At 54.1% G+C, this 14807-nt stretch overlaps 1 protein-coding gene across 8 annotated transcripts; it reads left to right on the forward strand.

Moving 5' to 3' along the window:
- The first annotated feature begins 2295 nt into the window (after positions 1-2295).
- ZNF213 (zinc finger protein 213) lies at positions 2296-14510 on the forward strand. Of its 8 annotated transcripts, XM_047713909.1 has the most exons (7): positions 2296-2723; positions 2865-2938; positions 9945-10457; positions 11137-11260; positions 11340-11512; positions 11717-11840; positions 12841-14510. In XM_047713909.1, the coding sequence occupies exons 3-7, from the start codon at positions 10059-10061 to the stop codon at positions 13575-13577; spliced, it is 1557 nt and encodes a 518-aa protein (XP_047569865.1). In that variant the 5' UTR covers positions 2296-2723; positions 2865-2938; positions 9945-10058; the 3' UTR covers positions 13578-14510. The 8 variants fall into 8 exon arrangements, with proteins under 8 accessions (XP_047569865.1, XP_047569868.1, XP_047569866.1 ...); XM_047713912.1 differs by lacking the exons at positions 2296-2723; positions 2865-2938 and adding an exon at positions 7164-8562; XM_047713910.1 differs by lacking the exons at positions 2296-2723; positions 2865-2938 and adding an exon at positions 8569-9076.
- Positions 14511-14807: the final 297 nt, after the last annotated feature.

The following is a 14807-nucleotide window of genomic DNA, read 5'->3' on the forward strand; positions in this document are numbered from 1 at the left end:
CTCAGGCACTGGATGCCTGTTTTGTGACTGGACATTTTCCATGCATTTCACTGGGGCCCAGCTGTAATCCAGTGAGGATTCCTCCCTTTGCCAGGGACCACTGTCCCTCCTTGGTGCCTTCTGATGCTGCTCCCAGCTCTCTCTGCTACTTTTCACCTCCTTGGCCTCTTTGTACATGTGCTTTATGATTTGCCCTACCTGCCCCTGTCTGGCTCTTTTACTCTTGGCCTTCTGCTTTTTGATCTCTGTACTTCTGTTTCCTCTTCTCTCTCCCTTTTTTTTTTCCCTGGGGAGGAATGGGCTCAGTCTGCTTATTACCCAAGATTTGCAGGTTGGCTCCCAAGATGACATTTGGTTCTGACACCGACTGAACTTGAGGACACCCGCATGTGGGAGGCCATTGAGCCTCCACCTGCCTGCCTGGGTCACGGGGCTGGCAGGGTGGCTGCAGCCCTGGCTGGCTCCTGGCTCCCAAGGGAGCTTGAGCAGGAAAGGGGACTGATGATAGTCATAACTGCTAGTTGAGGGGCCAAGTGCCATGTGTATGTCACTTTTAATCTCCACAACTCTGAGCAGTGGACTCTGTCCTAGCCTTATAGATGAGGAAACAGCCGAGAGAGAACTCCAGTAACTTAGCCAACAACCAGAGAGCTGTAAGATAGGGTTTAGGTCCGGGGATTTCATTGTGTAAAGAATACCCCCTGTTTCCACGCAACAGCTACTGGCTGTCTAGTGCATGTTATGAGGTGGGGTGGTCCAAAAAGGGTAAGACAGATTGTTGATTCGACCTTCAGGGGTGCTGTACTCAGCCGAAGTTGGCAAGTCAGAGAGCAGGCCATCAGCCAGATGCCAGGAAGCTGCTGACTAGTGGGAACCCGTGCAGAACTTGGTTGTGCCTGAGAGGTCTCAGTGGGATCTAGGGCTGGGTCGCTGGCTGGACTGGTTGAATTAGATGTCTCTTGAAGACATGAGAAAGAAAGCTGTTTCCTCCCTTCAGCTTGTCTTCATGGCTCTCTGGTCACTCAAAGGGAATTTCTCAGCTTGGCTTAGTGCAAGGGGCTGAGGGGGACTTGTTCACCTAAAGCAGGCATGCTGCTTCCAGAAGCTTGGTTTCTGATGAAAAGAGGCAGAAAAGACACTTACTAAACTTGGTACTAGCTTATTTGCACAGTGGGTATGCATTTGCTTCCTTGGGCTTTTTTTTTTTTTTTTTTAAGATTTTATTTATTTATTTGACAGAAGGAGAGAGATCACAAGTAGGCAGAGAGGCAGACAGGGAGGAAGCAGGCGCCCTGTTGAGCAGAGAGCCCGATGCAGGGCTCAATCCCAGGACCCTGGGATCATGACCTGGGCCAAAGGGAGAGGCTTAACCCACTGAGCCACCCAGTTGCCCTGTTCCTTGGGCTTTTATGGCCAGGACTTGAGCCATTCAGGTCTGGGAGTGAGCCAGGAGATCGTTTAAAGACCACTCTGGCCTCTGAGGAACTCAGAGACCTGGAGAAACCGTTTCCCCTTTTCACAGCACCGTGGAGAGGAACGAGATTCCAAGGGCCCCGGGGGTCTCAGTCCACATCTCCCTAGAGACCCACTCAGAGGCCACCATTCTGGGATAGAGCTGGAGAGAACATTTTATGAATGGAACTTGGCAATTTAGGAAACATTTGGCAAGATCCATTAAGACAGAGGAGGTAGTGGAGATGTCGTGGAAGGGCCTAGAGTGTGAGGCAGAAGGGTGTTCGTGACTTGGGGGGTGATGGAGAGGTAGCTGACTTCTGGGTGGACAGCAGGAAAGGGTCTTGGTGTCGCTGGCCTTCTTCTTCCCGGCTTCTGCTCACACCGGACCTCCCAGCTTCAGCCTCGGAAGGCCCCACCTGGCTGCTCAGGCTTCACCTAAGTCTTCGCAGTCCGAGGGAGGGCAAGGGCGAGGGAGGAGGCGCAGAATATCCCCCGCGGGCTGCCCACCCGCTCCCTGTGCGGCCCAAGGCACCGCCCGGGTCCTTGCTGCAGGGGCTGAGGGCCCAGCTGGGCCTGCTGCCCTCCCCGGCCCGGGGGCGTCTCCCGCACTTGGGTGACTCCGCGGGGAAGCCAGGTGGTGATGCTGGAGAGGGGCTCGTAAGAGGACCATCCTCCCTGACCCGCCTCGCAAAGAGACGGGTGGTTTTCCGGGAGGCCCCGCCCCGCCAGCTGCTCCCTAAGCCAATCAGGGGGCGGGGCGGGAAGGGGGCGGGGTCCAGCAGAACCGTCCAGTCACGACCCTTTTTCTCCCCGTCACTCCCCAAGCGCCACGGTTGCCCGGCAACATCCGAAAATCTCCGCTTTGGCGCTGTGCTATTTCCCTTCTGCCCGGTGGCAGTTGCCGAAGGGACCAACGACGCGGGGCGGACTCCTGACTCCGCCAACCCCCTAAGCCTTCACAGCCGGCCCTGAGCCTACCACCGAGATGCCGAGCCTCCTGCGGTCCTAGAGGGCACTCCGGCGAGGGGCGGGGGTAGGGGGGCCGCGGCCAGAGCCGCTTCCGGTTTCGAGCTGCCAGCCCTGGCGTCTGGTTGCTGGCTGGGAACTCCGGGAGCCGGGTCCCCGCAGCCCTCTGTGGCCGCCGCGCTGGAGCTCGGCGGGCGCGCGGACACCTCCCGCCGGCGTTCTAGCACCTTCCGAGCCCCGGAGCAGGGCCCGACAGTGGTGCTGGGGAGAGCCGGGAGGGAGACGACGGTCCTCTTGGAGGGGTGAGGAGCTGGGGAAACGGAGGTGGCCAGGGCGAGGAGAGTGGGGGTGGCCCTGCGGAGGCAGGTGAAGGGCGGCGGGACGTGAAGTGGGGCTTTGCTGCTTTCACTCATCCGTTTATCACATGTATGCCTGCCTTCCAGGTTCTTTGCCAAACGTTGAGGAATACGCGATGACAAAGCCAGACGAGGTCCTTGCCCTAGGAGCTTCTGGTCCGGTGAGGGAGACTGATAAGCAGATAAGTGACACACGTTGTTTTCAAGTAGAGAAAAACGCCAGAAAGGAAGGAACGGGCGAAGCGATGGAGGGTGATAGGAACGGACTCTCAGAGCGGGCTTTGAGGCGGGAACATTTCAGCTGCGACTTGGAGAATGACAAAAAACTGTTTTACAAGGATTTGGGGGCAGAACCTTCCAAGCAAGGGGAGCAGAATGAATAAAGGCCCTGCCATGAGGAAGAAATTGATATACCGGGAGTTGACATGACACCTCTGGTGGGGGGGAGGGAAGGTGAGAGGTGCCTGCAGGAGGCAGGCAGGGGCTCCGAAGGTGCTAGGAGGTGAGACTTGCCAGGGGCTGTGGTCTGAAGTTTCTCCTTGGTATAGGGCAGAGGGTGGAGAAAGGGAGGTTATGAAGATGATCCAGCCTTCCTCATCTTCGTGATCGTTTGCCAGCCTGTGATGTGTGGCCGTCAGGTTTTCTTGCCTGGGTTGCAAAGAAGACAGCACTCTGTGGCCTGCACCTCTGTCACCTCCTAGAGGACCCCAGTTTTTCTGTTTTCAGCTAAGAAAGTTCCAGGCCAATCATGAAGATTAATACTACCATCCAACCGGCCACTGACTAGAACAAGTTGGGCTCAGATGTTCAGGGGAAAGTGGAAAAAGTGCCTGGAGGGCCTAAATCCCACCACCTCTCCTATACCATATGCTCCTGTGGGCATGTCCCTGTGACCGGTTCCTGGCGATGCCTTGCTCCCTGGGACTAAGCACTCACTACTGAGCTCTTGCTGGGCTCGTTTACATAATCCTTATAGCAACCCTGTGAGGCAGTGAATCAGGATTCAGTTCCACTACAAATATTAGAGAGCTAGGCAGCTTGTGGTGGAACTGGTGTGGCAGCCCGAACCCACAAAGTCAACAGGGACCCTGGCTCTTCCTAGCCTGCTGCTGCATCACCATTCAAATGCTATCTCATAATCCCAAAACAAGGAGTAGGATTTTCATACATGCTGATTTTTTAAATGTAAACCAAATGGGAATACTATGTACAACTTTATCTTAATAAGTCTGAAGTTGTAGATGAAAGGGATGATTTCCTAGAAAAGTGAAACTACCAAAGTGTAGTCAGGATGACAAAGAAATTCTGAATATCCAATATCCCACGAGAGAAATTATAAAAAGAATTACTTTTATGTTCTGTTTTTTAAAAGATTTTATTTATTTATTTGACAGAGAGAGACACAGCAAGAGAGGGAACACAAGCAGAGGGAGTGGGAGAGGGAGAAGCAGGCTTCCCACCAAGCAGGAAGCCCAATGCGGGGCTCAGTCCCAGGATCCTGGAATCATGACCTGAGCTGAAGGCAGACACTTAACGACTGAGTCACCCAGGCACCCCTATGCTCTATATTTTAAAGCTTATTTATTTTATTTTTTAAAAGATTTTATTTATTTATTTGACAGAGAGAGATCACAAGTAGGCAGAAAGGCAGGCAGAGAGAGAGGGGGAAGCAGGCTCCCTGCTGAGCAGAGAGCCCAATGTGGGGCTCTATCCCAGGACCCTGGGATCATGACCTGAGCCGAAAGCAGAGGCTTTAACCCACTGAGCCACCCAGGCGCCCCTTAAAGCTTATTTATTTAAGAGAGAGAAAGAGTGAGCACAAGTGGAAGGGGCAGAGGGAGACAGAGAATCCCAAGCAGACTCCATGCCAAGCACGGAGACCGATGCTGTGCTGATTTCACAATGCTATGATCAGGACCAGAGCCAAAACCAAGAATTGGTCACTCAACTGACTAAGCCCATGCAGTGCTCCTTACGTTCTTTTTTTGCTTTATTTTTATCAAAATTGCGTTTATTCATTTGAGAGAGAGCACAGTGTGTGTGGGGGGGTGGAGGACAGAGTGAGGGGGAGAAGTAGACTTCCTGCTTAGCTGGGAGGCTGACTCAGAGCTCCATCCAAGGATCCTGGGATCATGACCTGAGCCAAAGGCAAAGGCCCAACCCACTGAGCCACCCAGGCACTGCTGTATTCTATTTTTAATGAAAAAAAAACAAAAAACAAAAAAAACCCTCTTACTAGGCAGTAATCTCATTAGGGTATACACTCTGGTTGTAATAGATGTTCAGTACAGCAGAAGTTTAAACATGGTATCTATTTCTTTCTCAGGTCGCTGCCTGGGTATAAACCCAGGCCTAGTTCTGTGGCTCCACAATCATCAGGAGTCCAGGCACTTTCTGTCTTACTGCTTCGATACCTCTGGGTATTACTTAAGTCTGCATGGTCCATGCCACTATGTCCAAATTCCTATTAGCACCTGGGAAAAAGAGAATAGGAAGACAGGACCCATCCCTTTCTAGTAAAATACATATATCACGTCTGCTCACATTTCATCACCTTCAATTTAATTACATGGCCATGCTTAGCTGCAGGAGAGGCTGGGAAATCCGTATTCTTTTTTTTTTTTTTTTCTTTTAAAGACTTTATTTGAGAGAAAGAACAAGCTGGGGTAGGGAGGGGTAGGGGAGAGGGAGAAGCAGACTTCCTGCTGAGTGGGAAGCACTACATGGGGCTCGATCCCAGGACCCCCGAGATCACGACCTGAGTCAACGGCAGACAGTTTAACTGACTAAGCCACCCAGGCACCCCTACTCCTTATTCCGAATGGCTATGTGCCCGTTGAAAAATTCTTACTATAGGATAAAAGTGATATTAGGGAACAGCTAGTAGTTCTTTTGCTGCAAATGAGAATAAATGCTCCTTAATATGAGCATGGATATATATCAGAGACACAATGAGTAATTGTAAATCATTAAAAGTATTTTCATGAAGCAAGAGAGTGATGCCTGTTGTCCTCAATTTTTTACACTGTTTAGAGAATTCTGTACCAAGAAAATAATTAGTATAAATTCTGGAAATGAATATAAATTTTCCAGAAAGAAAAATTAGACTTTTTCATTATTTATAGATTATATTTCCTAGCTAGAAAAATAAATACTTTCAGGGGAAAAAAAAAAAACAAACTAAAGAAAAGAAGTACTGTTGGGTGGTCAGTTTCCATGTAATTGAATGCAAATAACTTGTCATTTACTGGCACTGGCCAATAAAATATATGGTAAGTGTGCCAGTTATTAATTTATTATTTCTCAGCCCACAATACACACATTTTTTCCGCTTTGTGGTACTAGAGCCTTTCTCATTTGCCAGCCAACTTGATGTTAGCCTTTGCCAATAGAGGGCGACAGAAGAACGCTCTAAGTCCAGACCTCGTTAAAAAGGGACTTTCAAGTTCCTTTTTTTCAGTGCAGTTTTCCAGGGGACCAGCAGAGGGAGCGTAGGAGCATCCACTTCAGCAGTGGTCCCGGAACCGTCTTGACTCACGCCCTCCAGCAAATTGTTAAAGCAGATGCTGGAAGGTGGGTGTTTGTATAAATGACTTGCAAATACAGGAAACTGGAAATCGTCTAAATGACCCAGAGTAAGGAACTTTAAATAAAATTTGGGGGACGCCTGGGTGACTCAGTTAAGCAGCTACCTTTGGCTCAGGTCATGATCCTAGGCTCTTGGGCTTGAGTCCTAAATTGGGCTCCTTGCTCAACCGGGAGCGCGGATCTCTCTGCCTCTTCCTGCCACTCTGCCTGCTTGTGCACTCTCTCTCTGACAAGTAAATAAGTCTTCTTTAAAAAAATTTTTTTTTATTTATTTATTTGTCAGAGAGAGAGAGAGAGAGTGAGCACAGGCAGGCAGAGGCAGAGGAAGAAGCAGGCTCCCCACAGAGCAAGGAGCCCGATGCGGGACTCGATACCAGGACGCTGGGATCATGACCTGAGCCAAAGGCAGCGGCTCAACCAACTGAGCCACCCAGGCGTCCCTAGTCTTCAAAAAATAATAATAATAATAAAATAAAATTTGGAACGTCGACACTATGGAATACTATGCAGCCTGCAAAACAGTTGCATTTTATTTGTACATGCTGATACAGAAAGATACCATTTTTATTTTTTTAAAGATTTTATTTATTGTGGCTCCTGGGTGGCTCAGATGGTTAGCGTCTGCCTTCAGTTCAGGTCATGAGCCCGGGGTCCTGGAATTGAGCCCTGCATTGGGCTCCCTGCTCAGTGGGGACCCTGCTTCTCCCTCTTCCTCTACTGCTCCCCTTGCAGTAAATAAAAAACATTTTGGCAAAGAGAGCACAAGCAGGGGGAGTGGCAGGCAGAGGCAGAAGAAGAAGCAGACTCCCGGCTGTGCAGATAGCCCAACAACGGGCTCAATTCCAGGACTCTGGGATCATGATCTGACTGAAGGGAGACCCAGGAGCCATAGAGATATCCTTGATAGACTTTTGTGTCAACAAAACATTACTTACCATAGAATTATTCCAAAATTACACTAGAAATATTCATAGAGGTAGAAGTGTAAAAACAGACTAAAATATTAAAAATGCTCACTTTTGAATGGCCTTAATAGGAATATATTTTTACCTCCAGTTATTTTTGCCTTCAGTTAGTCAGCAAATACTGTGCCAGGCACAAATCCAGATGCTAGGAGTAGGGCAGTGAAAACGCTGACCTCGCGGAGTTTACAGCCCAGTATTGGGGGACAGATATTACACAAGTATGTCAGGGAGTGAGTGATAAAAGAGAAAAATAAGGTAGGGCAGAAGCATGGCGGGAGGCTGTTCACATAGGCTTAGGGAAAGCCAGTTGGAGGGAGCGACATTTGAGCACATCGAGGGTGCTAGTTTGTGGATACAGATAGCTTTATAATTTTCCGTACTTAATTTTTTCTACACTAGGCATGCAATACTTGCATAATCAAATCAAAAGACACTGCTTTATGTTTCAGGAAATATGTATTTCCTGAAATACAGATATATATAGCCTCATATATATCTATATATAGATAGGTATAAATAAGATAGCCTTATATAGAAATACAGCCTTAGATCTCCAGGTAGAGAAGTAAGAGTGTGGGAGCAGGTACAAATGCATGAGAAGGAGAACCCAGAGCTCCCCCACCGCCCCGCAGACGAAGCTGCTGGTGGGAGACCGGGGGGCTCCCCGGGATCAGGGTGACCGCGTGTGGCGTACTGCCACAACACCCCCGCCGAGGCTCGGGTGCGAAGATCGCCGCAGGAGGCTCCGCGTCCCTCGCGGGACTGCATTTCCCAAGAAGCTCCACGCCCCGCTAGGCGCGGCTAACGACTTCGGCGAGGACGGGACCCAAGAGGCTGGAGAGGAGTACCCCGGAGCCGAGTCACGCTCATTCAACTCGTGGCTGGGCCAGATGCCTTCTCGGCCCACCAGACCAGCCATGGCTTTCCCTTTTCGCCTTTCACCGACCGGGGGAGGGTAGAGAAATAGGAAAATACGAGTTTAGAAGCTGACCTCAGCTCGGGGACATAGGTGGGCGCTGCTACCTCCTGATCGGCCAACTCTGGGAATTCTCCCCGTTCATTGGCTATCCGTCAGGAAGAAGGCGGACTCAATGGGCGAAGGGCTTTCTGGGGCGTGTAGTTCGAGTGCTTCTTACGGCGCATGCGCTGTGTCGTTTCCCGGCGAGCCCCGCGCGAACTTCCGTCGCAAGAACCTGGCGACGGAACTAGGAACCCCTGGGCAGTTGTGGGCGGTGTGTATCTCGGGGGCGGGACCGGCGACGCGGGCTGCGGGGCTCCGAGGTCGAGCGCAGGGCTCCGGGCGGCAGGGGCCGGAGCCCCGAGACAGAGGCCGAAGGGGGCGCGCGCTGCTAGGAAGCGCCGGGGGTGGGGTTGCCTGCTCTCGCCTTGCCCGCCCGTCGCCTCTCAGCTGCGCGCTGGCGAGGTTGCTGGGGTCGGAGCGCCGGGCTCCGGCCGGTCCGCGTTCCCGCCCGCCGCGTCCTGCCGAGCGACCCTGGTGAGTCCCGGGCCCTCTCTGAAAGGAGCCTTCTCCTCGGTCACTGGAGGATGAGAATGGAGCGCGTACTTTTCAGGGGTGTTGTGAGGAGTAGGAGAATAAAGTAAATAAAGTGCTTAGTGTGTAGTGGAGGACTGGAAACCAGCTGGGTGCCTCGCTTGGGTAAGGACCTGGAGCGCATTCACACCTTGGAATCTCCCAGAGCGGCTAATGAAGAAACATTGTTAGGTGGAAAAGCAAGATACAAAATAGTAAGTGCAGTAAGACCTCATGTCTGTAAGCACACAGAACCACTTGGTTTTCCCCGTTCCTATGGATACATTTCCAGTAAATGGACAAGGAAAAGTCCAGGAGGTCACGTGTCATACTGTTAATGGGGGGGGGGGGGTGTGCAACTGCCTTTGGAAGGGAGCTTCTATTTTATGTTTCTGTGTTGTTTAAATCCCCCACTTTTTATTATAACGCTCTGTGTCACTTTTTTGTTGAAACAAAAGAGCAGTTGAGGAAAATTTCAAAATATATACTTTTCAGGGCTATCTGGGAGTATCTATGGAAGGTATAAGTATGTGTCATTCATTCGTATGTACCTGTGGATAAATGGCTTAGCCTGGTGTCTGTGAGCTCTTTGCCGACACCTCAGGGCCAAGATGTCTTGGAATTCAGAAGTTTTCAGATTCGAGGAAGGTAATCTAGCATACATGGTATATCAAGCAACCTCACCAGAGGAGCCTACAGCAACACTCAGTCATCCAATGTGTTAATTCCATTTTTTACTGAAGTGTAATACACATACAGAAATACATGGTAAGTTCAACTTGGCGAATATTTACAAGCTGAAGAGATACATAAATATTTTTGCTGTAAGATATACAAACATTTACCTTGAGGGAGATAAGTGGAGATTATGAATGTGGTCACATCAGTAGGCCAGGTAGTGAACACCTGGGAGTTTTGGATCTCAAAGCCGAGGATAAGGGGCTGTAGACGTGTGTTGGTAGCACAGAGAATCACATGAGCAAGGCCTAAAGAAGACTTCAGAGCCGGGAGAGGACAGGAGCAGGCTGGCTGGTGTTTGCTCTTGTATTCCCCCCTGACCCCCGCCTTTTGCTCTTTTCCCAGGAGTACCTGTCCAGATGCCCACCCAGCTGCCACAGGGGATCCCTCTGGGAGACTGAAGGGCAGGCTCCCAGGCCCAGGTTGAGGCCGGCCAGTCCTGAGCTTTAGACCAGGGGAATGGCAGCACCCCCAGAGCCTCAGGATGAGGCCCCTGGGGAGGGAGAGGGGCTGCTGATCGTCAAGGTGGAAGATTCCTCCTGGGAGCAGGACTCTGCCCGGCAAGAGGATAGCAGGGACTCCGAGGCCTGTCGCCAGCGCTTTCGGCACTTTTGCTACAGGGATGTGGGCGGGCCCCATGAGGCCTTCAGCCAGCTCTGGGAGCTCTGCTGCCGCTGGCTGCGGCCAGAGCTGCGCACCAAGGAGCAGATCCTGGAGCTGCTGGTGCTGGAGCAGTTCCTGAGCGTGCTGCCCGGAGGCGTCCAGGGCTGGGTCCGAGAGCGGTGTCCAGGGAGTGGAGAGGAGGCCGTTGCCTTGGTGGAGGTCCTGCAGAAGCAGCCAGTGAAAGCATGGCCGCAGGTAAGCCAGCACCTGGCTGGCACCTGGCTACAGAGCGGTGGCCGTCTCCGTAGAAACAAGTCCTCCAGGGGTGGTGGTGATACAGAGCCAGAGGAAGCAGCAACAGGAGCGTGTCATACAGGTGTTGCCTTTCTGAAAGACACTGTCCGAATGAATCTGGTTTCTTTTTGGTGGCTTTGGAGGGTGGTCCCAATAGGACCAAAGTGGGTATGCTCCAGGAGGGCGGTTTGAGCTCCACGCTGGTTCTACAAATACAGTGTTCTGCTGTAGTCCAGGCCCTGGGGAAATAGTCATGTGTAATGAGAGCAGCAGAGTGGGTACGAGAAGGCAGCTGTCCGTGTGAACCCTGCTCTCTGAGGGGTGTTGGATTCTTGACCTTGGGGAAGGTGCTAATGAGTGGCTGGGGTGTGGTGTTCCGCCCTGGCTGTAGAGGTCTGCCCCCACACCCCCGTACTCAGGGTCTCTGTGATTTGGCCTTGGGGAGCTCTTCTTGCCTCGTGCTTGATTGGGCACACAGCACTGCCTGGTGTCACCTTCTCCCATGGATTTTTCTGGGACCCCATGTGGATCTCCTTCCCCACGTCCTGAGGGACATGTCCTGTGTCTCCTTCCCAGGGATTAAGCTCTGTCTCCCCCGTCCAGTCTCGGTGTTGATGAGCATGTTGTGGTCCCCGCACAGGAAGTGCCCTCAGAGGAAGTGGAACCCGAGGCTACGGTCCAGGGACCCCAGGCCAGGGGGCTTCGCATGAAGGTGGGGGCGCGAAGCTGGCCACCTGCACCTTGGGAGCAGCGCAGCTATGGTGGTAAGTAAGCTTGTAGGCCCCAGATTGCTGGGCAGGGGCCTGGCTCTTTCCCGAGCCTTGCGCTGAGGGTAGCAGGAAGGGTATTTCTGTTCCAGAAAGCCTAGGGATGCATGTGCATGTACACGTGTGAGATCTCACTCCTGGCCCGGGCTGGCGTCTGTGAGCCTCTGTTCTTCTTCAGCCCAGCTTCCCGCTCTTAAAGAAGGGAGAACCAGAGAGACAGCCGACACCTGCTTTACCTCTGAGGCCCACGTGAGTTACCAGTCCGTTTGTCCCCTGTGAGGCCCTCGTTGCCATCTTGAGTCCCTAAAATGGACCTTGTCTTTTCATCAAGGCCTCTCCCGGCTCTCCTGGCTCTGCTTGGACCCATCCTGTCCCCCATCCCCAGGGCTGCTCCAGAGTGACAGTTCTGAGCCAGGTGGTTTGTTTTTGTTTCTGTTTCTGACCTCATTCTAGGGACCTGTGACATTTGGAGACATTCCCTTCTATTTCTCCCGGGAAGAATGGGGCTCTCTGGACCCTGCTCAGAGGGAACTCTTTTGGGACATAAAGCGAGAGAACTCCCGGAATGTTGCCCTGGGTAAGCAGTGGTGCAGACTGTACCCTTGGGGTCCTTGGCTCCTCTGAACTGGAAGCAGCAGCCGTCGTGGGGGGTCCCGGTGACAGAGGGTGGGGGTGGGCAGGCCATACACCCGCGTTATGTTCCTGTTGGAATCCTCAGTCTTCCCACCTCCTCCTTAGCTAGCTGGAAAGTGGCTTTCGCTGGGTCTTTTCAAGAGCCCTGGGTGATTTTCCCTTCATGTCAGTGTTCCTTTTTCTCGGCCTGTGAGTGTGTGTTTCCATGTGGTGGGTGCTCGCCCCGCGTCAGCACTGTGCTGAGCTCTCGTGTGGGCATTTTCCTGCAATTCCCACCACCTGCTGCACAGAAGTGTGGTCGTGGGTCGCACACAAGGGATCTCATGTCAACGGACACTGAAGGGACTGAGCTGGGACTGTCCTTATGAAAGCCCACGAAGAGGGGCTGACAGTAGGAGCACCGAGCATCTGTGTGCCCAGGCCTGGGCCCTGCTCTTCGGAGGCCGTCCTCCTGGAGCTCCTGTCCCCGCTAGAGCCTTTCTGAGCCCTGTTTGGGGTTATCTCATGGAATCCGCATAACCCAGCGGGCGGGCTAGGATCATTCTCTGTGCAAATCTGTTGTTGAGTTTAGGGGATAAGAGCTTGTGGAATGTGAGTAGCCACCTAGGCCGAACCCATGTGGCTTCTTAGTTTCTGGTAAGAAATACTGAGGGTTTGGGTAATTTACAAATTGCCTGAATTTATTGTTTCAGCGCTTGAATAGCCAAGGTTCAGAGCGTGGGACGTGGGGTGCCAGTGTGGATATGGCTGTGGAAGGCTGGGCGTGTGATTAGTAGGCATCTAGGCAGGCAGGATCGGCCCGGCTGGATCCCCTTGCCTCTGCCTCAGAAGTGTTTCTCCGTGGCCATTTTGTTGTGTCCCTATTTTATGGCGGGGAAACTGAGACTGGGGTCTGTGCAGCCCAGGGCTTTCTGGACCTGAGTCCTGTTTCTGCCTCACCCCAGCTCTGGTGCCAGAACCCAGTGGAACTGAAGATGCTGCCCCCTCTCGGCTTGCAGGTTTGGGGCTCCGGAGCCACAGGGAGCAACCCGGGCTGGAGGAGTCGGTGACAGCACCGAGGGGCCAGGCCGGAGACGGTGGCCGTGGCACCGGCCACAGTGACGTGACTGCGTCCTGGAGCCCTGAGGAAGCCGAGGCTTGGGAGGGCGAGGCCCGGCCGGGGGCGCCCCTGGGCCGCGCGGTGGGGGCACGGAGGGGGCGGCCGCCCGCGCGCCGGCGGCAGCTGCGGGACCTGGCGGCGGAGAAGCCGCACAGCTGCGGTCAGTGCGGCAAGCGCTTCCGCTGGGGCTCGGACCTGGCGCGCCACCAGCGCACGCATACCGGCGAGAAGCCGCACAAGTGCCAGGCATGCGAGAAGAGCTTCCGCAGCTCGTCGGACCTGCTACGCCACCAGGGCGTGCACACGGGCCAGAAGCCCTTCTCCTGCTCCCAGTGCGGCAAGAGCTTCAGCCGCAGCGCCTACCTGGCCGACCATCAGCGCATCCACACGGGCGAGAAGCCCTTCGGCTGCAGCGAGTGCGGCAAGAGCTTCTCGCTGCGCTCCTACCTGCTGGACCACCGGCGCGTGCACACTGGCGAGCGGCCCTTCGGCTGCGGCGAGTGCGACAAGAGTTTCAAGCAGCGAGCCCACCTCATCGCCCACCAGAGCCTGCACGCCAAGATGGCCCAGCCTGTGGGCTAAGGGCTGGCGAGGCCCGGGGTGGGGGTGGCGGGGTCTCCCGAGGGTGAAGCGGCGCCGCAGGCCTCCTGGGCTTCACCCTCCCTCTGTGGCCTCCATCCGGGCTGCCCGCCCTGCCCTGGGGCCTGGCCCCCGCTCCCAGGGAGTGGGAAGCCCCCGCACCTCATGGCCATTTTCCTTCTTCTTTCCTGGGGCTGCAGCACATTCCTGGCCTGTGGCCTCTGCGTGGGAGACAGGCTGCGCCATCAGGGAAGTGTGAGGACTGGGGCAGGGCCTGGGGTCCTCTGCACTGCCCTAACCGCCCCCCCCACCAGCCTTGCTTGCCCCTGTGGCTCTTTGTTCCCTGCCCCGTGGGCTGAGTCTGTGGGCCTGGCCCTCTGCCCTTCCAAGCTGTGCCTTGAAGTGGGTGTGGAGGACAGGCCATGACCTGCGGGATGCTGCTGGGCTCTGGGAGGGACAGCCCATCCTGGGGAGGATCTGGGTCCTGGGTATGGCCACAGGGGGCTTTCCAGCCACATCCCCTCCCATTTCTAGGCCTTGACCGTTGGGCCCTGAACGGAAACCAACTGCCTCTGCTCTTAGCCTACTTGCCCCCAAGCAAGTTCCTGAGCGCACTCCCCAGCCAGTCTGGTGAGGGTGGTGGCGGCTCCAGGGATGGGAGGCCCACACTGAAGACCAAGGACAGGGCTGCTGGAGGCTGGCTGCCCCTGGCGGCCCCCCTCTCCAGAGGTGTGGGGTTCGTGATACTTAACACTAGCACTCTGTTAGCGCTCAGTCGCTGACTCCCTAAGCACTGCATTCCGTGCTGCTGGCCACAGTGTCTGCAGATAGGCGACTGCAGGGACCCACCACGGGCTCTCTGAAGGAGCTTGGCTCTGCTGGTCTCCAAAGGGCAGGCAGTAGAGGACGTTGAATAAATAACGGAATCTTTCTCTAGGCTGATCTGTTCTTTGTGTGGTTGCTGGGCAGGGGTCCCGGAATTCACACCTCTCCGGCTCCCGGTTTGGGGGTGTCAGTGGCCCTGGTGTGGGGTGGTCGCCTGGTGGAGACCCATTCTTGGCTTCCAGGTTGTCTGGGCCCCAAAGTACTGGCGGGAGTCTCAGGATGGGACAGCTGGTGACACCCCTCGCCACCCTGGCAGGACAACAGGAGAGCTGAGCAGGTCTTCACCGGGCCGCTCCCTTTCTCCTCAATGGCAATCTGAAGAAATAGGCTTGGGTGCGAGGTGACTGG

This window comes from Lutra lutra, chromosome 18, assembly GCF_902655055.1.
Source record: "Lutra lutra chromosome 18, mLutLut1.2, whole genome shotgun sequence".
NCBI lineage: Eukaryota > Metazoa > Chordata > Mammalia > Carnivora > Mustelidae > Lutra > Lutra lutra.

Bases quoted from the DNA above. Each gene is read 5' to 3' on its own strand.
- ZNF213 (XM_047713909.1), top strand. From the start codon at position 10,059: ATGGCAGCACCCCCAGAGCCTCAGGATGAGGCCCCTGGGGAGGGAGAG. The intron at 11,513-11,716 runs GTGAGTTACCAG...ACCTCATTCTAG, and splicing joins GCTTTACCTCTGAGGCCCAC to GGACCTGTGACATTTGGAGA. The intron at 11,841-12,840 runs GTAAGCAGTGGT...GCCTCACCCCAG, and splicing joins CTCCCGGAATGTTGCCCTGG to CTCTGGTGCCAGAACCCAGT.